This window comes from Pagrus pagrus (assembly GCF_965226575.1).
Source record: "Pagrus pagrus genome assembly, chromosome: 4".
Classification (NCBI taxonomy): Eukaryota; Metazoa; Chordata; class Actinopteri; order Spariformes; family Sparidae; genus Pagrus; species Pagrus pagrus.
The window spans coordinates 22,805,294-22,831,165 of record NC_140188.1 but is presented as its reverse complement, the minus strand read 5'-3'; the positions used below and the strand labels follow the sequence as shown (position 1 = coordinate 22,831,165).

Sequence of the window (25,872 nt, the reverse complement as noted above, 5' to 3'; positions counted from 1 at the left end):
CTGACCTCTTATGACAAAATCTATTTCCTGTATCAAAAGAAACCCCATTCCGTCTCTCCACAGTGTCCGGGTGAGACGTATCTCAGCATCTGTCAGATAGTGATTGGGATTCTGGGTCATATCTCTCGCTGCGTCTTTCCGTCTCAATTTCCTCTATCTGCACGGTTTTGCTTCCTTCCTATCCGCAGCATCTGCCTCTTGTCTCAAGTTTGAATCGAGCCGGTGTCCCCGTCTGACATCTCTCTGCCTCTCTCCTCCTCTTCCTCAGTTCTGTTCAGCCTGCTGACGGCGGGTGCCCAGACGGAGATGAAGAAGGTCGTCGGGGACAATGCCACCTTGCCATGCCACCATCAGTTCCCGTCGTCCGGCTCTCTCGACATCGAGTGGCTACTGCAGAAGCCAAACTCCAAACAGAGAGTGGTGAGTTGTGTCGACACATTAACTTTAAAGAGTCTCTCTGTAATTTTAAGTTCACTGTATCATGACTGTGATGAGAAAGACGTATTGTTACAGCACCTGTTCCTTAAGGGCACACACAACATAAGCGCCAGAACAACTTACACACACTTGTGATTGCTTTTTGAGTCATGAGGTTACAGGTTTTGTGACCTTTGCTAGTGAACTGCTTCTTTTCCTGTCTCTCTCTTTGTTTAGTTATCTTCCATCTTTACTCCATTTAGCCCAAGTCATGCTAATTGATTTCCAGGACCCATAATAGTTGCACATTAACCCAATGCCCAAACTTACTGTGGCACTTCAAGTTTTAGTGCATTTCTGTGGCAGCAGAATGTCCCCCAACTCGTTCCTTATACCCTCTACTCTTAACTTTAATTTTTTTTAAATTAGCATTATTTATTTTTTTTACAAATATGACTGTAATGTTTCTTTCACCTGTAACACAGAGGTAAGGTTTAAATCCCTTTCCATCTAATTGGCTCCTCAGTAGCCTAACTAACAGTCACCGGAAGAACAGCTAGCTAGAAACTGCTATCGTAGCGTTAGCAGCATTACTGCACTGTTTCTCCTTTAAACTACTTCAGCAGAGATTCAGGTTCTCTTGAGATTTTTACCGGACACTGCTTGACCAGCACTCAACTGATGTCAGACTACGCACACACTCCTCACACGCTCTCGGGGGTTTGCACGATGTTTGCGAATCGTTAGCTCATGGGACAAAGACAGTCTACGCAGCATATCTGTCACTCTCAAGCGTTTCTGCTTTCTTTGCAAGTTATGACACTTGTTTTTTGCAACGCTTCACATTCAGATTGAGTAACAGCCGAGCATATTGAGCATCTGTTTTGTATTTTCTGCCTGTTTATATTGTTTACCCGTAAATTAAAGGAAAACAGTTTTATGTCGAGCTATTTTGTAAGCAAAATGAGGCCTAGCCAAATGCATGATTTACGTTGTGACATGTTCTGCTACACTCTGAACTCATTCTGAAGTGAGAAACTAAGCCAGACACAAGCGTTCGAGAAATGGAGTTAAGGCATTCAAAACACAGTCGGTTATGAGGCTTAGCTACCACCTAAGCTAGTTACTAGCTGCTAGCTGTAACCAACAGGATGGATTTTTAAGCATTTTTACCTTTTCCAGCTTGATGTTAGGGTAACATGGAACTGTGCTGTTTTTTTTGTGTTTCCTTTGTTCTGTGTCCACCTAACAGCTAGAAACTACACAAAACATTAAATCCGTAGATGGCAGCTAACTCTAGACTTCCTGATATCTTCCCGCCTTAAAAAGCAGCCCAACTGTTCTGTCCTAAGCAAAGCATCACCTGGCTAAAAAAAGACTATGATAGTCCTGAACTCGGTTTTGAGTTTCACACCCTCTGAAGACGTTCTGGTATCGTTTCACCGGTTTTGAATCATCGCCTTTCTTTGCCATGAATTGAACATAGTATCTGATAACTGACAGAGCGTAAAATTTCACCAGCCTTCTGTCGGAAGAAAGAGATTTCCCCTCTCGTAAGAAGACGTTTGCTCATTCACTGATGTGTTGGTTAGCACGGGGGAAGCGTAGCGCTGATAGGAAAGAAAGGGAGTGTGTGCAGCGGAAACAGAGGGGCCAGGAATGAAAGAAAGGGGAAAACAAGTGTCTTACGCTTTGATGGTTCAGAGGGGGGCTGCCACATTGCGATGAATATTTAACGGGAAGATAACATTGGAGACGCCATTAATTAAAATCAAACGTCTGAAAATTTGATTAGGAGAGAGACTGCGCCTGTAGCTGAATGAATAAATCATTCTTTTGTTCTGCTGGAAGGCCGTGTTGAGAGGGAAAGAGCATCTTGTCAACATTTAGCCTCTGTTAGCACATGTACAGATTACATGTGTTAAGGACACACAGGGGCTGCAGACAGGGCACGCGAGTTGCACTCTATGAATCTCACCAAAGTTCGGATACACTTCTTAAGACGAAACGTAAAAGACTGGCCCGTCCCGGTATTCAACGTGCTCACCTGAAACTACGAGTTACAGAAAGCCACGTGCGTTACCATAGCGACAGCTGTGACACGGACCTGGAAGGGCGTCATTATCCCCAGAAAATGTAAGACAATAAAAGTAAGCTGCTTAAAGCCGGAAATTTCCCACAAATTATCGTTGTTTCTTAGAAAATATACCAGCAGCACTGTGATAATAGGGCTCAATGAAAGAAATTGCTAAATTGCCGGCCTTCCAGCACGCAGTTTTGAACTACTTTAATGGCATTTGTTATCAGGACAATTGTGAGTGACTGAGCTGATTAACGTCCATTAATAATAGAGTGAGATAGTGGAGAGTGTCCTCACAATGGCAAACATGATGATGTCTGTAATTTTCTCTATTTCATATTCTTCTGTATGTTACTATTCAGATATGATTCATTAATGTGATGTATTACGGAGGACAGTTTTAAAACAAAGGACGGAGGGTGCTGTATGCTGTACAGATTGTAAAGCCCCATAAATAAAACTTGCATTGCTTTGACTTAATCTGATCCAGTACAGTCCCTTCTAGATCAGAAGTTAGGTGAAAAGCTGTCATACATTATTTTCTTTTACTTTTTATCTTATGATATAAGGTATTGAAAAGAAGATACATAAATGAAAATCTAGTATTTTTGTCTTGGCAGAGTTCAGGTGCTGTTACGCTCGATAATAAATGTTTTTTTTTTATTGCACATCTGAAAGTAACCTTGCAAGTCAACAAAACAAAACAAACACTTTTACTGTAGTAAGAAAAATAACCCAACCAAACGTTTCATCCAGTGACTTTTTTATTCATAAAGCTAGAGAAGGCGGGTACGCTCCATATGTGCGTACAGTATTTAGAGTAAACAAACTGTGAAAACAGCCGCTGGCCGTTTTAATAAATTCTTCTTAAATGCCTCACACTCACCGGTTCAGAGTACAGCCAGACATCACCAGAGGCATACGTGCACATACACACCCAGTGTCGTCTATACTCGCGTATATGTGAGTAATAAATGCCCAGAGTTCACGACAGCAGCAGGAGTGTGTCCAGAGGCAGATGCTTTTTAAAATATGCCCCGCTTTGTGTAGGTGCCAGGGCCGTGTCGCTCTACACCTGCAGCTGCGGCACGGTAATGTATGTCTGTTTGCATTCGTAGTGCGTTTGAACTTTACATGTTTGCGTGGACACTAGCTTGTGTGTGTAGGTCTGTGCACGTGTGTGCGTGTAAATGGCCAGTCGTCACCTGTGATCACAGCAGGTGCCCCTGTTTCTTAGGCGCTGATGCGCTGTGGCACCGGCATTTAGCAGTCCCCATCTGCAGGCTCTCACTTGCCCTGAGTAATAGGCCACTGTGACAGCTGTGTTTGTTTGTGTTTGTGTATGTGGATGGAGAAAGAGAGAGAAAGAGAAAGAGGCAAAGAGGAACAAGGAGAGGATAAAAATAAGCAAAGACACAAACAGGCAGGGAAGTGAGAATGAAAGCTTTCCGGTGCATGTTTGCAGACGGTGGATGTCTGCAGTGAAATTTCAGATCATCAGATTTTTACTTTGAAACAGTCTTCGCAAACATCAGCGAACCTCGTGCTAAAAATAAAAGGAAAAAGAAAAATACTGTAGATTGTTTCAGTAGCAAATTGTAAAGCAAACTTCTCTTTTTGTACTTATTGTGTGTTTTTGGTACAAATACACTTCACATTTACGTTTGTTTTTCTTTCTGGTTTCACGATTTATATATTATGTGATACAGACAAATTAAAAAGTTCTCTGATAAGCAAATCATAAAGAAAAAAATAATATGTAGACAAAAAAGGCTTACTGTACCTATACAAATATGTATCTGAATTAAAATATGCAAGCATATACAGTACACCTACATTCTTACACACATATGTGCACTTTATGCATATTCATATATACATTAAAACATATGCCTACGCCTGCACATACTCATTGCATATTAACAGTCCTGCTGTTCTCCCATAGTAACACATCAAGTCATAGAGTTAATGTACCTCAGACCACATTTGGCCATTTTATTCATATTACCAGGTGTGTTTTTTACTTTCCTGAAGATGACTAATGCATTGCTACTGACTTAAAAGGTAACTTACACATTAAGGTGTGTTCACAGGTCTTGGGTAGTAGTACTGCATAAGTGAAAAAAAAGTAGTAAAGCCTTTTGTGGCTCCAGAGAAAGCTGCATGTAATCTGATAAATATCCCCCAGTGATTGCTCTCAGTGACTAATTTGCATTGTGGGTAATGTAGGCAGTTTGAAGAGCAGTCCACTTGTCTTGCATTACACTCCAATACTACTGCGGACAGTTTTAAAACAAATGATCAAAAACAATATATTCTTCCTCCTCAAAACCCGGTGCCTACAGTACCCACAATGCAACTTAGCCACTCGGTGACATCCCTTTCATGTGTAAAGTTGGTTATGCCTTGTAAGTTACTCTTTATATCAACACAATGGACTAAAGTGTATGTATTATTCATTCATTAATCATCATCCATGTGTCATGACACTATCGAGTTAGCCAAATAACATGCTAATATATACACATGCTAATTTTTTGATAGAGCAAGCACTACACGCTGACAGCAGCATAATGCACACAAGAGCTATGGCAGTTTATTCTAAACAGGCCAGGCTACAAAAAGTTGAGTATCACACCAGAAAACAAAAGAAGAACTTGGTTTGTGGTTGGGTGAAACTAAAGTAATTTATAGAAAGGTTTGCTCAAATTTTCATTGAAATCTGTTAAAGGGTACCTCCACCAATTGTTCACATTAAATTGTGTTTACATGTCTTAGGGAGCATTAATGCATATGTCAAAAAAGTAGTATAAATGCTTTTGTGGCTCTAGAGGAAGCTGCATGTCATGTGGTAAATATTCTACAGTGATGTCACTCATTGGCTAAAGTTGCATTGTGGGTAATGTAGGCTCCATGTTTTAAAAAGGAAGGACAATGTGTGGAATAACAAAGTAGATTTCTCTGCCTCTGCTGTATTGATTTTGATTTGTTGATTTGTTTTTAAATTGTCCATAATGAGCTGCTTTCAAAACCCGCCGCTTACATTACCCACATGCCACTAAAGTGTCCATTTAAGTAATGTTTTATATTTTCTGCTAAATAAAAAAGGAGAAAGAAATCGAAAGCATAACACATTTCTTCTTTCGCTTAATTTGGACAGTGTCAGGTGGAAGACATTCGTTTAGCTGTCTCGTCTTCGCATCAGTTCCGCTGTGGATACTTTAATCTTTTATCTCGGCACAAGAATAGATTTTTATTTGGTCAATTTGACGGCTTCTCTTGTAGAAAGAGCAGAAGGAGATAACAGCGCCCACAGATAATCAGCTAAATGAACACTGGTGCAATACTGACATTCCAGCAAATGTATTCATTTGTAAAATATTATTTCCCAAGCGTTAATTAAAAAGTGATTGTTAACAATGTCACCCGTGAGTGCTGGTATTCTGTTTTTCACAAGCCTGTGGGCCAGAGAGGGACTATGTGGACATGTTTGAGCTGTACGTACGCCATCTTAAGAGTTATGTATTTTGAAATGTTAATGGCAGGCTACCAGTGGAATATATCAAGGGTATTACTGCTGGGATATGGAAATGAAGTTAATCAAATGTGCTGTTGAGTGATATAAAAGTCCTATTTTGGGGATTGGTTGCATTTATTAGATAAATACTGACATCACCAGCAACTGGATGAAGGCAAGTTAAAGGAACCGTTCAACCCAAAATCAAAAATACATATTCTCCCTCTTACCTGCAGTGCTATTTATCCATATATTTTGTTTTGTAATTAGTTGCAGAGGACTAGCACTAGGAACTATTTTTTCTTTTGCATTTGAGTTTTCCAAATGTATGACTTTAGGCCTCGAGCACCACAGGCTGAGTTCCATCTAGTTCCATTATATTCAAGAGAAGGCAGACTCTCTGTGGCTGATGTCTCCAAAATGCGGCAACTCACACCAAAACAATTTTGATGGATGAATAGCACTACAGGTAAGAGGAAAAATGTGCATTTTAGATTTTGGGGTGAACTGTCCCTTTAAGGGGTGGCTGGACAACTGTGATTTCTCGCCCTCTGTGCTATAGAAGAAGGCACTGGAAGCCCGTCATCAGAGAGTTTGGTATTTTGGATTTGGTCTCAAAAAACACTTCAGATGTTACAGATGTTCTCTTTTCTCTTCAATACAACTAGATCATTACCTTCTTCGGGGGCCAGGTCTACACCAATGAGGCGACGGGCAGCGAGGCCAGTCGTCTGTCCTTTGCAGGGGAGTACCTGGGCGGAGACGCCTCCCTGCTGATCAGTGACCTGCTGCTGACCGACTCTGGAGAATACTACTGTAAGGTCAAGACTGGGGGAAAGTACCACTGGAGCCAGGTCAACCTCATTGTGCTGGGTGAGTGTTGTCAGACACATTGTAATACACACAAACACACACACTCACACACTCGGGTTGTCGTATGTCTGCCATCAAGTTATGAAAAGACCCAGACCTATTTGTACATACATACGCACACAGTCTGTCACACGCACAGACCTAATCACTGGATCATTAGCCTGGCACATTTCCTCCGTCATGCTGACTGATCTAATGATTCAATTTGATTCAGACAGTGTGATTTGATTTCGCTCATGCTGTTTGGGTTCGTTTGGATTGGTTTTGTTGATGAGGTGAGACCAGAAACATACGACTGGGTCTGGGAGAGCATAGAACTGATTGATTATGTTAGCGCCGGAGTTACATGGTCGGGCATCAAGTTAAATTCTCTGTGTGCGTGTAGCACAGGCTAATACATCTGTGTCCTCTGTGAGATCAGCAAGAAAACAGACATTGAGGGACATTCTGTAATGAAATTTAGAAGCTGAAAATGACATTGAAAAAAGGCTGCTGTCATCAATCTAACTACTCGTAAGCTACTTAGGAAAATTATTTGTACAAGTCACGTCTTAGTTCTTGCAGCTATAGAAAAGCCTGTTTTGGCCTCAGAAGCCACAGCAAAGTCATGATTGTACGTTTTATCCCCTTCGTTTCCTTTTCCTTTTGTTTTCCTCGTTCGCCCAAAATACAGATGGTTATAAATGGCTTAGCAGCTAGCGCATTGGTAATAAGTGTCTCCGTCTGCATATCTCAAACGGCAAAAACAACTCTGAAGGACAGACAGCAAAAAAAGGGGGAGCGGCTGCACCACAAAAGCCAGCCACAAAGTCCGGCGGGAGGAGCGAGATCGTTCTCAATGTCAGAAAAGCAGGCGATTTATTAAAACATCATGGGAGATTAGTTCAACCCGCGGTTATTGGTTTTCTAATGGAACAGTCTGTTAATCCTCCCGCTCTCACTCTCCTCTCTCTTCCATAAAGACATTTCAGTGAGTTAGTGCCTCGATTTTTACAAATTGCCCTCAGCTTTGCGGTGACACTTTCGATTTTGAGAGAGACGAACATTTGCATTTTTTCTCTCGCTCCCCACGCTAAGATAATAGCTTGGCAGCCGGGCTGGTAGCTGGCTTGGCATGAGACGGCGTGCGAGTGTATGCGTTTGTGAGCGCGCCAGAGTTTATGCGTGCCTCCAGTGGTTGTGTATGTGTTTATGTACGAGCTTGCGTGGTAATGCCTGGATGCCTGCACCGTTCTTGTTGCAGAGGATTTGCATGTGCAGATTTTTGACTGTGTGTGTTTGGCTGTGCGTTTGTTGCGTTTTCGTTTTTGTGTGTGCGTACGGGCAAATACAGGTGTGTTTGTATGTGTGTGTGTGTGTGTCCGAGGTTACACGTGCCAAATGCTCCCGCTGTAGCGAGGCCTAGCTGACCCTGACAGAGCTGCGAGATGCACAGACGGACGGAGAAAAGAAGAGTTAGACGAACAAAGGGAGAGATACACTTAAGCTACTCTGCATTATGTAGCGGCTATCACTTACTCACCACATTTTAGCTTCACAGAGTTACTTCTACTGCAACTTTGCTGACAAGCGGCAAAGCCAAATACACAAAAGTCGCTAATATGACAGTGTAAAAAAAAAAAAAAAGATACAGAGTAGATGTTTAAATTTAGTTCACCATTGATCTAAAAATATGAGAGGGGGAAAGTAGTGTGCAGTTTTCCTGCTTGTGTAGCTTTGCAGTGCCTCTCGGCGTGCATCTAAGCAGAGCAGCTGTACAGGGCTCAGCAGGCAACTGCTATACTGTACTGTGCCTCCAGCTACTGGACTATGACCAAACCTTTGACCTGTGGAGAACATATTACCACAAGCGTTCACAGCCGCCAGCTTTGGGGTCACATTGATCCATTCCCTGTGGGACAGTTTGTTTTTTTTATCCTGTGTGTGTTTCATCAGCTCTGTGCTACATTCACCTTATTAAAGAAAAATGACACCAGTTATCGATATAGATAGAGAGCTTCAAATAAAGTTTACAACGCATGTCTAACATTTCAACTTTATGCAGCCTAACAAGCCATTTGTGTTATTATAATCTCACTTTTATGCCTTTGCCATCCATTTTATGTAGTGTTGTATTCTGAGGTGATGTGCGCTGCTTTTTGGGCTGTTCCACTTGGTTTTACGTTGTGGAATAACTCATGCTTGAGTGCGTTTTCTACTTAAAGAGAAAATCTATTGCAAAATATAATTTAGCTCATTCTGGACACGTTGAGAATAAAATCATCGCTAACCGATCCATCAACTATGACTGGAAGATTTATTTTATGAACTCATGGAATATTTGTTTGAGCATTTAAACTTTTATTTTATAATAGCAATAACAGTACAAAATTATTAAATGTGTCTATATTTCATTATACAGGCCACCCTTTGAGTACCTTTGAGTCTCTTATTCATTGTCAATGGAAAAAACACAAAAAAAAGCAAAACATCATGTAACGTTTTTGTTTACAATGTATTTGCATCTTTTTTACTTCACACTTAAAACTTAAGAGTACAAATTACTGACACAGACATTAGACCAGACAATATTTACTGTTCCAGTCTTTCTATTACTTTGCACTTTTATATCACCACAACACAACGGGTAGAAAGCATTATCTTAACGGTCGCAATGCTAAAATCATAACTAAAAGTATATTTGCCCCCGTGCGTTCAAGAGCAAAAGTTTCCTCGTCTGTTCCACATTTTCTATTAATGTCTCTCTGATGTCTCCCGTGTGTTCCTACAGTCAAACCCTCCAAGCCGAGGTGCTGGATGGACGGCAAACTCCTGGAGGGCAGCGACGTCAAGCTCAGCTGCAAGTCCAGCGATGGTTCTGAGCCCATCAACTACAAGTGGGAGCGAGTGCTGGACAAAGGCAAGAGCCTGGGCAAACTGCCAAACCTGGCACTGATAGGTAAGGAAGATAATTGGCACTACGCTGACATGCTGACTCATCATTCAAGCCCTCTGCAGAGGAATGCTACGAAGATTCATTTTCATATTAGTGATTTTTATAGGCTGCATTTATCCGAGGAAGTGCTGAGCACACTGACTCTCCTTCACCTCCTCCCAACTTCATGCATTCATACATTTGCAGACAGTGACCACAGCATCTATGCTCTCTTAGTGTCTGATACACCAGATTAATTAACAGTTACAATGCTTTACTAAAGGGCACTTAAATAGGCTCAGATTGTCCCAATTAGGCCACTAATTCTGCACGCTTTCTTATCTTCAGACCAGTACCAGTGCTACCATCTACTGCTAAAGACCGCATTATGCATGCTACATTTTTTTGCCCAGGAAATCAAACAGAACACAGTCCTGTGATTTCTAGTTGTACTCTGTTGGGATGAGTTATATAAACACGAGGACCCAGGCTGATTTTGTGATCTGACGAAGATGTCTGCGACATTGAAATGTCAGCCTGGCTCTGGTGAATTATACCTGCATGCATGAAGTCGGTGTGAACACAGTGTTGTCTTGGATTGTGTGTAAAGTGGAGAGAATCAAATGTAATACACAGGACTGGACTGGCAGCTCCCATTACATTCTGTACCAAATGAAACATTGGCTTGGTAGTCAGCCCGAGGCGCACTTCATTCACATGGTGTGGATTCTGGCATTCCTCTTGGATCAAAACCAGGCAAATCTGCCTCAAAATAGCGACAGAGACAGTTTATAGCAGGAAAGCTAATGGTAGGGCGATTCTCCCAACTGTGTATTCTCTAAACCGGCACAAACACCCCCGAGTGCCAACCTCTCTGTCTCAGTTTTCCCTCCAGTGCTCAACTGGCATCGGTGATGACACTTGCGCAGACAAAAACCTTCAAATTAATGACCTCCACCAAACAACACCTGTTCAGTCTAATTAGTTTTCATTGGACGATAACACACAGCGTCAGCAGCCATTATTTATGGGTCTGGTGAAAGGTAATATCACATGGTTGTCATTGGTTGGGATGACAAAATATCCCATGGGGCTGCGGGGCTCCATCGCTCTCTGAGACACGCTCCTGCTACTCTCCCCAAGTCCTCCTCAGTGTGATCTTAAATAAACACTCCATCAATGTCTCGCCCTCCCTCGTGCTCTTCCTTCCATCTCTCTGTCTCTCTCTCTCCAGCCGTAATATACATTTCAATTGTGTCTCCTGTCGTGCAGATGTAATTGACTTGAGGACAAAACAATATACAGCAGACACTCCCGCACAAATAGCTAACCGCTGTTTCATTTCCCCAGATCTCAAGAACCCAGAGATCGTGACCCTGAGGAACCTCACCATGGACAGCACAGGAGTCTACAGGTGCACGGCGAGCAATGACGTGGGAGAGGAGAACTGCACCATCGAGGTCACAATGCAGCGTGAGTTTTTTTGGGTGGCGAGGGAGAGACGACCTCGCAGCGCTCACCTCACACCAAACTGCCACTCTGATTGATGGTTATTGTTTCACACTGCAGCTGGAAATACATTTATTCCCCTCCCTGCCTCTCCAGCCGCCTCCCCACTCTTCCCCCCCAGTGCTCCAACACTACAGGGACTGCACTAAACCTAAACTTGGTGGATACTGGTCACCACCTCTGCCCCATCTTTTATGTTTCACTGTCAGGCTAATACATTTGCAGAGAGGCCCAGAACAGTGGGGGTCATGTGTGCCGAGAATGACACATATAGCAGCTCAGCAGTTTGGTGTTAAATTGAATTTGAGCTCTGTGGCACGACTGCAGGCAGTGCAGAAGGATGTCCAGTGAACGAGCACGGATCATAAGTATTTTTGGATGCGAGATTGAAAATGAAAACTGTGAATAATACCTGACAGTAAGCGACTCCAGCGCTCATCACTCATTACTTCCTTCTTTTCACGTTCACAGATGTGAGGGATGTAGGCATGGTGGCAGGTGCCGTGGTGGGAATATCCCTGGGTGTCCTCATTGTCATATTAATCATCTGGCTCGTCTTCCGGAAGAAAGAGAAGAAGAAGTACGAGGAGGAGGAGACTCCGAATGAGATCAGGTTTGCTCATCTTCTTTTCTTCTTTTCTTTTTTTTTCACCTCGACTGTTCTACTCGTTCAAATGCATGCTAGAATGCTACAATCGTGCGGACATGTGGGGTAATGAGCGCAGATAGTCGCGCGTGTTCTTCCATTTCTGTATCTCTGTGGGGCTGTTGCTTTGTTAATATAGCTGCACTTTTAATGAGTTCAGACCTGTTGCAGTCTTGTAGAAACCACCTGCCACTACACTTGTTCCGCAGATAAACACTAGCACAGCTCTAAGTGCGAACCCAATGTAATATTGTGTAATTACATGCATTTAAATAATGTGATATCCGCCTTATCATATTTCTGATTATATTTGACTGAGAAGGGAAATTTACATAAGCCATGTATTATTAGCTGATGCAGTAGGATATCTCACGCTTACACAATGTATCTCTGGTAACAGAGACAGAGGCGTATGGGGTATAATGTGAAAGAAAAAAGATATCTTGCAACAATATAAATATAAGTTGGGCCACCTGGGGCTGTGGGCAGTGCACCTGGAGACGTGGGTGCTGCAGCATCCATACATCCCAGAAGTATGATCTAAGTAGGAGATGAGAAACATACATACTGTATGAAAAGTTGGCAGATGAGTCATGAAAAAACAAAAAACAGTCAGATCAACAAATAACCTGAGTTTTATGTCTACATTCTCTTGCTTTTTTATACAAAGGTTTCAAGGTTTGCGGTGTCTTTATAGTACCCAGGGGTAAATTTGTTGTGCAGATGGGAGATTGAGCATTCGTGAGTTAAAAACAAGACATCACAGCAGGACAGATTCAAACAACACCAAAAGAAAATACGTTGCAACAAGATCATAGTATCATAAATAGCCTCAAAGTATAACAACTCATAAGGTCGTAAAAAAGTGTTTCTACACACACACACACTCACTTAAAACCTTAAAGTGTCATGCATAGGTAAAGTCAGTGATGTAATGTAACTAAGTACATTTACTCAAGTATTGTACTGAAGTTTTAAGTTGAGGTACTTGTACTTTACTTGAGTATTTACAATTTCTGCTACTTTAGCCTTCCATTCCACTGCATTTTGGAGGTAAATATTGTACCTTTTACTCACTAAATTGAATTGATACATTTATTTTGTAGTTACTTTGTTTAAATTAGCTTTTATCAATCAATCCACCCATAGTTTACAGTATATAGATATATCTAAATATATTTATGATTTACCTGTACAAGTACTTTTGATACTTAAGTATATTTATTGCTAATAAATTACTTTTGATAGTTAAATACATTTATTATCAGATACTTTACGGCTTTTACTGGGGTGACTTTCACTTTTACCAAAGTAACATTTTAACATGATATATTTACTTTTACTCAACTGTGACCATCATGTACTTTCTACAACACTGGGTAAAGTGTATAATCTTGTGCTACCTTTGTCTAGTAGTGCAGTAGCTGCATCTCTGTAGGTCCTTTAAGTATTTTATAGCATATGAACCCAGTTTGAAAACTAGACATGAATTTGTAAAAATAAAAAGATATACGTTATCATACTGATCACTGATATGATATTACAAGAATTAAATGTGCCATGCCTACACATACTGTAACTGTAAATATCTGTGGTTCCATGCAACAGTGCTTTCTGACTCTGCTTAGCAACTACTCAAAAATACTATATAGCAAATAACAGATTATAAATAATAGATAGAATGATAGAAAATAAATAATAGATAGAAAACATGAAATGAAACACAAGTAAGTCGATTTCATCGTACGTCTGATTTACAGTAGCTGCCGTTCAGCTGAACATGGGCTGGTTTGGAGCATCAGCACTGATTTTAACACACAGCGGTGCATTAACCTGTGTGTGTATGTGTGCTACAGTAATAAACGCCAGTTCAACTGAAACCACTCTAAACCACAGGTACAGTGGTCGAGTCAAATGCTAAGTGACACAGCCAACAGCCCCTGTGCGCTTGGATGTGTTTGCTCTCTGCCTCTAAGCCTGCCTATGCGTGTGTGTCTAAAAATAAAAACAACTACAAGGTCAAGTGTCCATCGATTATCTTTTAAGAGCCTCCTTTTTTCACCTGTCTGTGTGTGTCTGTGTGTGTGTGTGTGCCTGCGTGGCATCAGAGAGGAGGGACCACACTGTTTATTCGCTCACTCTTAAGCCTGCGTGCATCCGAGGACCCCGTGGACCGTTAATGACACTTGTAGAGAAGCGACAGCATTTTTTTGTGACAGACTGCAGTCGGTGTTGGTGCATATTTACTGATGTAAGGATGAATTATGTAGCATGGTTGAGGGGCAGCTTTGAGTAAATAATGTAGATGTGATGAAGTGTTTTCTGTTTTTATACCATGTTAAGAGTCTGAGCCGTTCCACTAATGTGCTCGAGCAGACCGCGGCAGCTTTAGTGACGCATGTCTCTCGGGAATGGATTTAGAAGCAACATCACCGCTGTTTCGAAATTGTATTTTTTTTTTTTTCCTCCAAGAATTATAGAAGTTTCTGTGGTGAGTATGAGAAGGTAGCCAGCCATGAGAGGTTTTCTATTTCTGACCTCCTGCAGAGAATCATCAGCCTGATATCAATGGGATAATATTACCTAGTGACTTCACAGCCTGCACACCCTGGTGACCCGGTGACGTGATTTATAATAACTGCAAAGATCCACTGCAATTTCAATACCATCCACAATCACAGCATAAATTGCTTTAGTGTGGGTGATTAATGCTACAGTCACAGTCAAAGTTGTTTTTGCTGTGCAATTTCTTTTCTTTTGGGTTGTTTTGTAAATTTTTTGTCCTCCTTCAGTCCTGAAAGTTTTCATTGTGTTCTCAGCAAAAACTTTTCTTTTTTTTTCCTTCAACAATTGTATCTGGGGAACTAGTGATTTCAGCAGATTTCATTATTCCATGCAAATGTGATTCACAAACTCAGGGGCTGGGGGGAATCTCATGAATTACATGAGGTCCCCTCATAATACTACTCCCCTGTGAATAGGGTTAGGTTCTTAGAATAAGTGTGTGTGTGTGTGTGTGTGTGTGTGTGTGTGTGTGTGTGTGTGTGTGTGTGTGTGTGTGTGTGTGTGTGTGGGGCTTCCTCTATTTTTAGATGTACTGTTTTTATAAAATAAATGGACCTGTCATCATTATTTGCTCTGTGTGTGTTTCTAACCACAGGGAGGATGCGGAGGCTCCCAAGGCCAAGCTGGTGAAGCCCAACTCCCTGTCCTCGTCCCGTTCTGGCAGCTCGCGCTCCGGTGCCTCCTCCACCCAGTCAATGGTGCACAACAGCGCCCAGCGTGGTCACCGCCCCCGCCCACCCGCTGTAGCAGCTCTCAAGGAGAATGGACAGCCTCCAGGTTTCCCCCAGTCCCCACCAGCCTACACTACAGTGGTGCCCCCCAAGACCCCCGAGCCCCCTGCCACTCCCAAATACAACTCCAGGAACATGTCTGGGCCCACACCCCCGACCCTCATGGTGCCCGCCCAGACCAAGGCCTTTCAGACTGTGTAGGACTGAAAGCCGACCCCTTTCCTGCAGCCATGTGAGACTCCCCTCCCAGCCCAAGCCCCCTACCCCCCTCCCAAAGACTAAGACTCTTCTTCCATAAACAAAGAAATGCAACTAGTTAAAAGGATGTAATTAAAAGAATCAATACTCTAAGTCCAAAAGTACTTTTAATGAATGCATACTTAAAAAGGGAAAATAAGACATGCTTGCCCCCTTCTGAATTACATAAAACAACAAAACAAAAGAAAAAACAAGACCGAGATGCAACATCGTTTGTGTCTCACGGCTGAAGGCAGAACTTATTTTCCGAGTTCCTTCTTTTGGCTTTGGAAGGCACAGGGAAGCACCGTGTGCAGCGAGGTGGAAGAAGCCCCCCTAGTAGAGCTTTTATTTATTTATCAAATCAAACGGTTAGGCATGCAGTGGAGAAAAACAGAGGAGGAAAAAAAGGGAAGGAGTAAAAGCTGGATAATAAAGTATATCCGAGCCAGGTACCAATGGGGTCGCGCTGCTGCTGCGCTTTGGTTGTCGACAAATACAAGATGGATACAAGCGGGGCAGAAACACGGCGGAAGTGAACGCACGAGTGTCAGACAGCTACTGATTTTTTTTCATCCAGGAGCAGGAGGCGGACGGGGGAGGTGTTTGTGTGTGGGGGTGAATCTCCGATTCGTGTCACCCTGCACCTCCGACTCGCTGCTCTCGGCACCTGCTCTGAAACCACAAACCCCTTTGCATCCCATGGGCCGGCCCGATTGTGCCCATCCATGTGGACGGGCAGAGTGCGTGGCGTGTGCATCAGCCGCCTCAGTGCACAGCGGTCCTCAGACTGACTCAGCTGGCTCGCGAACAGCTCATCTGCTTTACCAATCAGCAGGGGAAACTTCAGGTACAAGGATGTAGCATTGACAGTGGAGTCAAATCAATGGAGTTGTCGCCCCCCCCCTTCCCTTCCCTCCCACATCCTGTCTCCATCTATGGACATCCTTTTCTGGTACTGAATATCTTCCCTGAATAATTAAGTAGTATGTATTAGGCCTATAGCGAGTCAATACTTTAAATATAGGGGATAAGCGTCTATTAGACCAGCTGGACTTGTTTTTCTTTTCTTTTGTTTCTGTTCTCCTGTGTCTCTTCTCTCTGAGCAGGTTGTAAAGGGTGACAGACAGCCATTTGTCCATTCATCCATATTAAGAAGTGCCACCAATCCCTAGGATGGGTTATTATTATTGTTGTTGTTGTTGCTTTTTTTTACTCTTTTGTTTACCTGCTACATTTCTGAACTGAAACCAAAATCTGTCACCATGAATGTGTGATGTACAAAGACGGTGGATCCCATTAATTTTTCAGCTCCCTCTGCCCTGCTGAATCGATGTTCGAGCCAAGGCACAAAGAATTGACTTTGACGTTCAATTTTACAATTACAATGTCTGAATGAAGGGAGCGGGGAGTTTGATTCTGTAGACTTCAATTGTATAGGGTGTGTATGGTATCATTGTCAGTACTCTCCCTGGATCCATGACAATGGAGTGGCACTCGATTGCTGTCTCTGTGAATCACCGGCTCCTGCTTGGTTATTGGTGGAGCTGTGCTAGCCAATCCCCACTTGTCGCATCCAGTGCAGTTTGATTGAAAGTATCTGAAAAAAAAAAGGGCAAGTAGCCTATCTAGTGTGCCTTTGCAATCCCTCTTCCCTTTGATGGTTTCTTTCTTTGTCCTTATCTTCAGCACACCAGTGGTTAAGTCTCTGTTCACATCCAGCTTTGAGGGTCAACAGTAGCAAATGCTGTGATATACAACTCCACAAACTTGCCCTAGTAATAACAGACGCAGCCTAGGGAGCACCAAGCAGAGTGAATTATCCATGGTGAGAAAGCAATCCCATGCCATGGGACAATGTACTGTACATTCTGTAATCAGTCTTGTTTTATATTGTACATACAGATAGATATACTCACATGATGTCATTTAATTTAATTAATAAGGGTATGTGAGGGGAGACATACCCCTTACAAAAGAGTCAAATGCGACCCAGGAGTGAATTTAAACCCTGTGTTTTTTGTACACATGTGGTGCTAAGAAGTGAAGCCCACCTTATCTTTGAACTCGGTATTCATGTGAAGCAAATATTATCATATGTAACGGAAGGTATCTTCACATCTACTGGCCTGATTCTCACGAGATGTATGGATTTCACTGATCCCCTGAATACGGTTTCTTCTGATTTTAGTGACACAGTGACCTTTTCCTTGAAATTGGGCATTGACAGGTCATCTCGGAAAGTAGCTGTCAGATTTCCATAAAATATGCTCGGAGTATTCGCAGTCAGCACGTAATGAATATTTCAGTGAAAGCTGACCTTTAATCTGGCGCACCATCCGGCCAAAAAAATTTCCACTTTTGCACGAGATGGATCAAAATCCAGTGGCAGGTTGCCATGAAATTTAGCGAGCATGTTCATACTATCAAAGGAAACAGGCTTGTTTTTATTTTAATGACTCCATGGCCTTTACTCTCAGGATATGATGAACTATTTAAGCGCCCAAAAAGAGCAAATTATCACTGTGTGGAACAATTTAATATTATAGCTTGTATTAATATATGGCATCTTGTAAAACCTGTCACATTTGACGACTCAGAAAGTTTCGAAAACCGACATCTGTCCGAAAAGCGCCCGTGGTTTGACTTCACACGCTGGGTCTCACGTGTGACTCCACTGTAAGGGAAGATAAAGAAAAATGCCTTTTATATTCAACTAGAGACAGCAGTTCATATTCGAGCAGGGAAGCTACTGCGTGCGTGCGTGTCTGTGCGTGCGTGCATGCATGCATGCATGTTTGTGAATGTGTGTGCGTGTGTGTGTATGTGTGGGTGTGTGCATGTTAATTCAGTATAAGCCCTTGGGCCACACCCACACATTCTCATGTTAGCCATTCAGTGAGCAAGAAGGATCCAGTCAGGCAAAGTAACCTCTATCCAAATTGATATGACTGCAGACTGGCAGTGTTTATTTGAGTTTTTCACTGACTTATATGCCTATTGCACATGGCTTCACAGACAGCAGTCATGTTTTTGCTTGTGGGGGTGGTGTCTCGAGACTAAAGCACGTCCATAATTCATAACTATTGTCAGCTCTGGAGGCCACTTGTACGCTCCCTCCCTGCTCTTGCTGTCTCTTAACATAGAATGCACTTGGCCCTGGTTGTACTGATGGCATCTCAAGGCACACGACATGCACACGCACGCACACACAGGACAAAACAGGTGAAATTTGTATATACACACACATAAACAGGTGCACGTGGCACATTCAGGTCCACACGGAAAACACAGGTGTGTGCTTCATGCACACTCACGGTTGCACGTGCACTCATGCGCATGCAAACACACACAGTTTGCACAAACAAAAGCCAGAACAGCCATCCTTGTTATTTCTGCTCCTTCAGAATCAATTTGATGGATCGAATGTCTGGAGGTATTACGACTGACTGATGGAACCAGGATACTAAATGCAGCACGGAGAGGGACACTCTACACTGCAGCACCCAGGGGACATCTACACACACACACACACACACACACATATACAGATACACAATAACAGCTACTGTAACAAAACTCACACATGCATGCATGCAAACACACATGCACTCAGAAAGACAGACACTGCTATGCATTTTAACAATCTGGAGAGCATATGCTTCGAGACTTTTTGTCATGGGAATGTGCGTGAGTTGTCCTGGGAATCAGGAGAGGTATAACAGGATTGATATTGAGCCAGGGCTGTAGGCTCCTGCCATTGAAATTCCCTCCACCACAGATGAAAGTAGCAGTGGAGGTGGAGGATGGGATGCAAGTCTTCCAGCTGTTAAATTCCTCCAAGCTTTTTGATTTGCTTTCCAGCAACTGCAAGTCTCAGGTGGCAGATTCCCCAGTTTATGAGCCCTCGCGTTGCATCTCTCCGCTCATGTGTGCAGCTTTGTGGCCTGACAAAACTTGCGCTCTTTCCAACAAATGAATTTTAAGGAGCTTTTGTCAGCTCAGTCGAGGGTGGAGGAGGGAAGTCTTAACACACCTCAGAGTGTTAGCAGCACATCCAATACCATTCTTTAAAACAGTATCCATCAGCACTATATATTGTCTTATTATCAACACTCAAAGGTGCAGTAAACATGAAATCATCCATGGTTATCCTGCGTTATATGATAGGAGTATGAATCTCATGTAGCCACTATGTTTTACGTTCTATGAAGCAGTTCTGTTTCTGATTAAAGCTGTTGAGCAGGGCAAAGCGACGCTCAGACTTTGGGGTTTGGCCTCGTGCGTCAGTACAGGGGAATGTGATGTATTGTTACTTTTGACGGAGGAGATGGACGGGGCTGAAGTCAACCTCAACAAGGAAAGCAAAGGCACCTGCATGTCATAGGAGATTGAGCAGATGAACGGGAATGCTTTGCTTTGATGTAACATAACTGTATTCGGCTAAAAACAGAAAAAAGAAAAAGAAAAAAAAAAAGAAAATCTACAATTGTAAATATATTCACAGAAAATTTTATGAAGCTTTATTTTTGTCTTCTTTATTTTGAACTTATCATCCATGTACTTTGCACTTTTTTGTGTGCTGTGCTCATCACCGGCCTGTACGGGATCTGTGTGGTTGGCTGTTTCTCTCGACTGCATTGTTTCGACGTCAGGGGGAGACACGCTCAGCGCGGCGTCACTAAAGGGAAATGTAAGACACTTTGGTTTTCGTTTAATCTCATCTGGTTTTTCTGCCGTGGCTTCTCTTTGGTTTTGTAAAACAGTACAGAATTCTTTTTGTTCGTTCGTTTGATGAAAACAATCCATGTAAATATCACAAGTAAAAAAATGTATATTTTTACGACTTCTGAGTTATTACTCTTTCATTTGCAAATAAAATATTCAATGACAACTTAAATGGTCTCGTGGCATCTTGATTTCGATTTTGAAAAATACTAGGCAAGAGTAGAACCATGAATTTAACATGACAGAGAGACAGACGTGTCCCGTTCAGCTCAGGTATTTGTAATGATTACTTTGGGAAACCTTTCCTTCGCAGTGGGTCTGGGAGCCGATGTTGGTGTAAATGATGTTAATGGGTAGCGACAGGGTCAAGGCCTCTTTTCATAGTCGTTACTCTGTAAGGTACTGTACATACGTATTCTCGTAACAACAAATTCAGTCAACTTGAGTTGGCTGACTCAAGGGACATTTGACAGCTGCCAAAAAACATGACATTGTTAACCTACTTGTCAGAAAAATCTAACCCGAAAGGCATAAAAATAAGCAAACATGGATATTATTAAAAGTCACAAGTCTAGAAACATCCTTGTGTTTTTGAAACAATTCCTGCTCACAGTTACATTACATGACTTTCACAATTTAGGCAATCAATCTAAAATCTTGTGATGTGCTTTTTTTTACAAGCGGCATGACTGTAAATGTTAGGGGTAATGCTGGTAGTCACTCATTCTGTGTATGAGTGTAAATGCAACATGACACCAGCAATCGGTTTGTAGACGACCATTTTTAAATCTCAATTTTGGCATTAATGGCCGTCACCATTATGGTTTTTTTTTGGGGGGGGAGGGGGGTTATAAATGACCATATTTCGACATGATGGCGGAGCAGTGGAGGATATCCTGATTAGATTTGATTGAGAACCCATTGTCAGTCACAAGGTGGCCATGCCCTAAAACATACCCTGCTTTACCATTGTTTTTACCCTAAACTGGGTCATAATTTACAAAATAAGCATTACGTTGTATTAAAGTAGGTTTGAAACTAGTGATTATACCAAAACCTTATTAGGAAACATTTTACTGAGCAAGAAATAAGGTAATTTTCTCATAAGCTTACATACAATCTGACTTCTTTTTTTGCAACCAGTGAAGTCACCCCCGGCTGGCCATCAGAAAGAATGCAGGTTTTATGCACTACCACACTGGCCAGGACATCCTCTATTTTAACTGTCTATGATCTAATCTGATCTAATATATATATTATGTTTTCCAACATAGAGTCCTGCTCACAATCTATATAACATCATACATATATAATAACATAATGTTTAAAAACACAAAATAAATCCGAATAACTCTAATGATTGTGAGTTTTCTTGTAACACCGCCACTAGCAGGTAAAATATTCCACTTATTCTGAGAATAAACTGTATCAACACTGACGATGTGGATTTGTACAAAATATATAATTCATGTACTCCACAGGATGAATTGTAATAACTTTGCTTTCAATGCCAATATCTGAAAAACAAGCAATTCAGCTTGAAGAGTGTAGCCTCAACTCTTAACACTGTTAGAACAGCTAGCAGTGATTTGTATTGCCTACTTTATATTTCATGTGTGAATATAGTTTCTTCATGCCATTCAGGGGCCAAAAATTGGAGACGCTTGAAGAATGTTTTCTGTAGATGCACCTAAAGATTCAGTACTCCTACCATGATAGATTAATTAGATGCTTGAATATAGAATAATACTAAAAGTATTTCATTAGAGACATGGATGTCCCTGTCTGTGCAGCTGTTATAACTAAGTGCGTCACGTCATGTGGTCCTTGAGGATGCAGCACTTGGGCGGGGGGGCTCCTTCTTCTCCCTCCTTCCTCCTCAACATTCTCTTGATCTCCAACGTGACGCTCTCGTCCGTGGCAACAAGGTCAGCGATATCTATTGACCTGTCAGGCACTTATTGACTGACATTCATCTCTTCCCTCTGAAAAGTTCCTCTTATGTTGACAATCTATTGAGCTGCCAAGATGGAGTGTCTGTGTCAACCCTGGTTGGAGAGACGGGGTGTGACTTTATCTCTGCCTCAAGGATGCACACAAAAGGTATGAAGTCGGGAAGTCACGAAAGTGGGTTGAACAAGTGGAAATGAGTTAATGCACGTGAGCCAGCCACGGGGGATGATACAATTACCAGTGTGTTCTCTGACATCTGCTTGTGGAGGAGTTGGCTGCAGACCGCTCGCTAAATTTACATCTTCTCAAAACACGGCATCCATATTAAGCAAGATCAGATTTTCAAGGCCAGATCACATTCCTCCTCTGTCTGCTCCATGCCTCTGTGCCCATTGTTCCACATGATTAGTCATGTGTGATGACACTGTCAGAAACCCATCTCGCTGGCATTGCCCGTGCACACACACACACTCAAACAAACAAACACACGCTCATTAATGCATGCATATGCTGCGTTGACGTCATTCGGCTGTGGCTTTGACTTTCTGAAAATAAAAAAAAAAAAGGTGCTGATTTCCAGTGTTACAGATGATTTTGTGCCTATTTAGCACACATTACTGGTGTTGCGAATCTTCTAGTAGTGAATTAACACGGACACTCGCGCTCTAATTAGCCCAAATACAGAAGTGATAAAAATATGTCATCTCACAGATAAGGAATATTTTCGCTCTGAGCGAGCTTTGTAGCCTAATTAATACCAAATCGTCTTTTGCTCTTGGTCTCACTCTATAATCTACAAAGTAAATACTTGGAGATTGCAACACAAGGCTTTCCATAATTGAAGTCACTTATATAATTGCACCCCCTGGTGTTGATTGGGGATAGCTCTCTCGTTATCTGTGATGCTGATAGGCTCTTAATGAGATGAGAGAAATCATAAGTCACACATCAGACACCGTCAGTCGAGATTAGTTAATCAGAAATCTCATGTGTAACCTATATAAGAAGGAAAACGGGAGCTGCTGGCAAAGTTGGGAACACGATGATCTAATTCCAGGAGCTGAACTATGTTTGCGAGGCCTGGATAATATTTTCCTCTTCCCTGGACATTGAGCGTATAACTAATCAGCAGATCTCATTTCCTGGGTCTCCACAGATGACTGTAATCCAATTTAGCCATGACCATTGTTTAAAAATTGTGAAAGAAATAGAAAAAGTTATCCATTTATTCTGCGATCCACTGTGCACAGTTGTCCCATATGGCTCAGTGGAAGAATACAACAGTAATGTTGTTGGTGGGTCTCATTGGGCTCAGGTGCTGCACATGAGTGGCTTTGCTTAAAGCTCCCTCTGGTGGAGCCTGATGTGTACCAAGCGCAGCACAACATAATGATGACTAGGAGTGCAGCAGGGGAGTCTACATGTTGCTGTTTCCATTTTAATAAAAAAGAACGTGCAAGTGTTTTATTAAGATAATCTGATTGGTATAAAAGCACAGCATTTCAACACACCACTGATAGAAACAAATTGGCTTCACTGCTGTCAATCCTTTTGATTAATACTGTGGACTTCTAGCAGCGCTTTGTGTGTCTTTGCACTGATTATTTCTGGGTAATGAACACTGCTCTGTGACCCACATCCAAAGTATGTTTCGCTCTCCGACAACTACGCTAATTACGGTGCTGTCATGAATTTAGATAGAGAGGTTAATAGCATGCTATTTCTGACACTCCTTCACGGCTGCAATTCCACTTTAAAAAGTTGAGTTGCATATATGGAGAAATGATCCACTGGTGGAGGCTACAATCAAACATTCAACAGCCTGACGCTGTTCTACCTGACAGGCCCCGATTATGATTAATGCACCTGTGACATCCCTGATAAATGTGTGCATCCATTTACTTTGTGATTCTTCCCACATCGCAGCTGAGAGGCTGCTGCTTCACTGGAACAACTGTGATGTGTTTCATGTAGAGCCTTTACTATAATCAGGCCGGCGCAGGATGAATCACCTTGTTTGCTGCCGTGTCGAAACACGCCTGCACGCCAGCGTTCACAAGATACACAGCCAACAAGATATCGTAATATTCAATAATTAAACTATTTTATTTTCTCTATTAAGCAGGGAAAGCAAGATGCATGAATATTAATTTAGTCAACAAGAGTCTTAATTCTGAAAGCCATTAGTCCACCTAATTGAAAAACGGGGCAATTAATGATTCAGTATCTTTTAATGGAGCGTGCAAGTGAAATTAACTGTCGGCTAAATTAGACAAAGGAGATCCATAATTATGAACTCTAAAGAGAGAGCCACTCAGCTGAGGATTTCACCTTCAGACTCTGTGGTTTAACACGTGTTTTTGTTTTCACTTACAGGGTGCTCATCTGCATGTGGCTCTTAATATGCTCCACTTTATTACCACAGTTTGCATCATTTCAGAATCCATTTTTTAACATCGCAAAATCCACTCTGGACACAGCAGACGGCAGCGGATGTTCACTAGCTCACCAGGCAGAGGGGCTGTGCAAACTGCAGGTGCAAGCAAACAGTCAGTTTAACCTTATTTCATAGATGATTAATCAATCTAATGAACATGTACTGCAACAAGCTATAAACTATGTGCAAAAGTTGAACCTATACCTGAGGATGTATTTAAAGGAGCTCTGTAGGATTCTGTGTTGTGCTGGAAGCTGGTCGCTTGTTTATCCTAGCCGACTACAAATATGATCTAACCTTAGCTACTGTTGCTTTCTGGGGAGAGGCACTGAGATGAGAACGTGCAGAAAGTCACATCATTTGGACCGTCACGGAAAATACAACCCGGGTCCTCCACAGTCCACAGAAATCCACAGTCCGGCAACATTTAACAACTTCAACAAGTCGTCCACAGGCTTGTACAGGCAACAATGAAAACAGGAAAGGTCTCACTTTTCATGTCATGTAATCTGCTCACATATGGCCCATAAAAAGTTATTAATACATGTGCATTTCTACAACGTGTTAAATCAAGCCCCTTTAACACACTTGCTATGAGGACTCACCATTAAAAGATCATTTAAATCCTGTTTGTGACACTGAATAAATCATCTGTGTCTGTGTCGAACACGCTGAATCATAATAATCATAACCGTAACAAGGTTACAGAACAAAGCTGCACCACAGTCTGGTGGTACAGCAGCGGATACATCTGTATCTTTTGCCGGGTGGCAGCAGGGTGAACAGACTGTGGCTGGGGCCGATATCACTGATGCTCTGTAGATGGGTACCAGTGATGCTTCAGAGCCCTCCAGCCCATTGGCCGTGCTGAACCATGTCAGTTTGTGTTTCCAGTCAGGTAAAAGTTAACCAGATTCTGGCTCGGGAATTTAACCTTTATAAGTTTTCATACTGTGATTACTTTCAGGAAAACATCCATTACCCTGCCAGAAAAGTCTTCATTTATACTTTTCCATCTTAAAAAGTAGCAAAAAGTGACTTATGTTCATATGAAAGTGACGCTCCTGTATTCAGTGACAGTGATAAGTGGGTGAACCATGTTGAAACGCCTCAGTAGCCCACTTCTGCATATCCAATCTTCAGTCCTCTTCTCTAGAGACATGCTAAAGCCTCTGAAAGACTTTTTTTTTTAAGTCACAAACATTGTGCTAGTGACAGGTGAAGCACAAAGTGAGTTACATAACTTTCTCAATTAGCTGACAACC

At 42.1% G+C, this 25,872-nt stretch overlaps 1 protein-coding gene across 1 annotated transcript in view; it reads left to right on the top strand.

Moving 5' to 3' along the window:
* clmpb (CXADR like membrane protein b) overlaps positions 1-20,389 on the top strand; it is a 73,507-nt gene extending 53,118 nt beyond the window's left edge. The window contains exons 2-7 of the mRNA XM_084350288.1: positions 269-420; positions 6,683-6,887; positions 9,658-9,825; positions 11,152-11,274; positions 11,782-11,923; positions 15,117-20,389. Coding sequence (XP_084206414.1) covers positions 269-420; positions 6,683-6,887; positions 9,658-9,825; positions 11,152-11,274; positions 11,782-11,923; positions 15,117-15,453 — 1,127 coding nt within the window. The 3' untranslated portion in view covers positions 15,454-20,389. The remainder of the gene's footprint in view (positions 1-268; positions 421-6,682; positions 6,888-9,657; positions 9,826-11,151; positions 11,275-11,781; positions 11,924-15,116) is intronic.
* Positions 20,390-25,872: the final 5,483 nt, after the last annotated feature.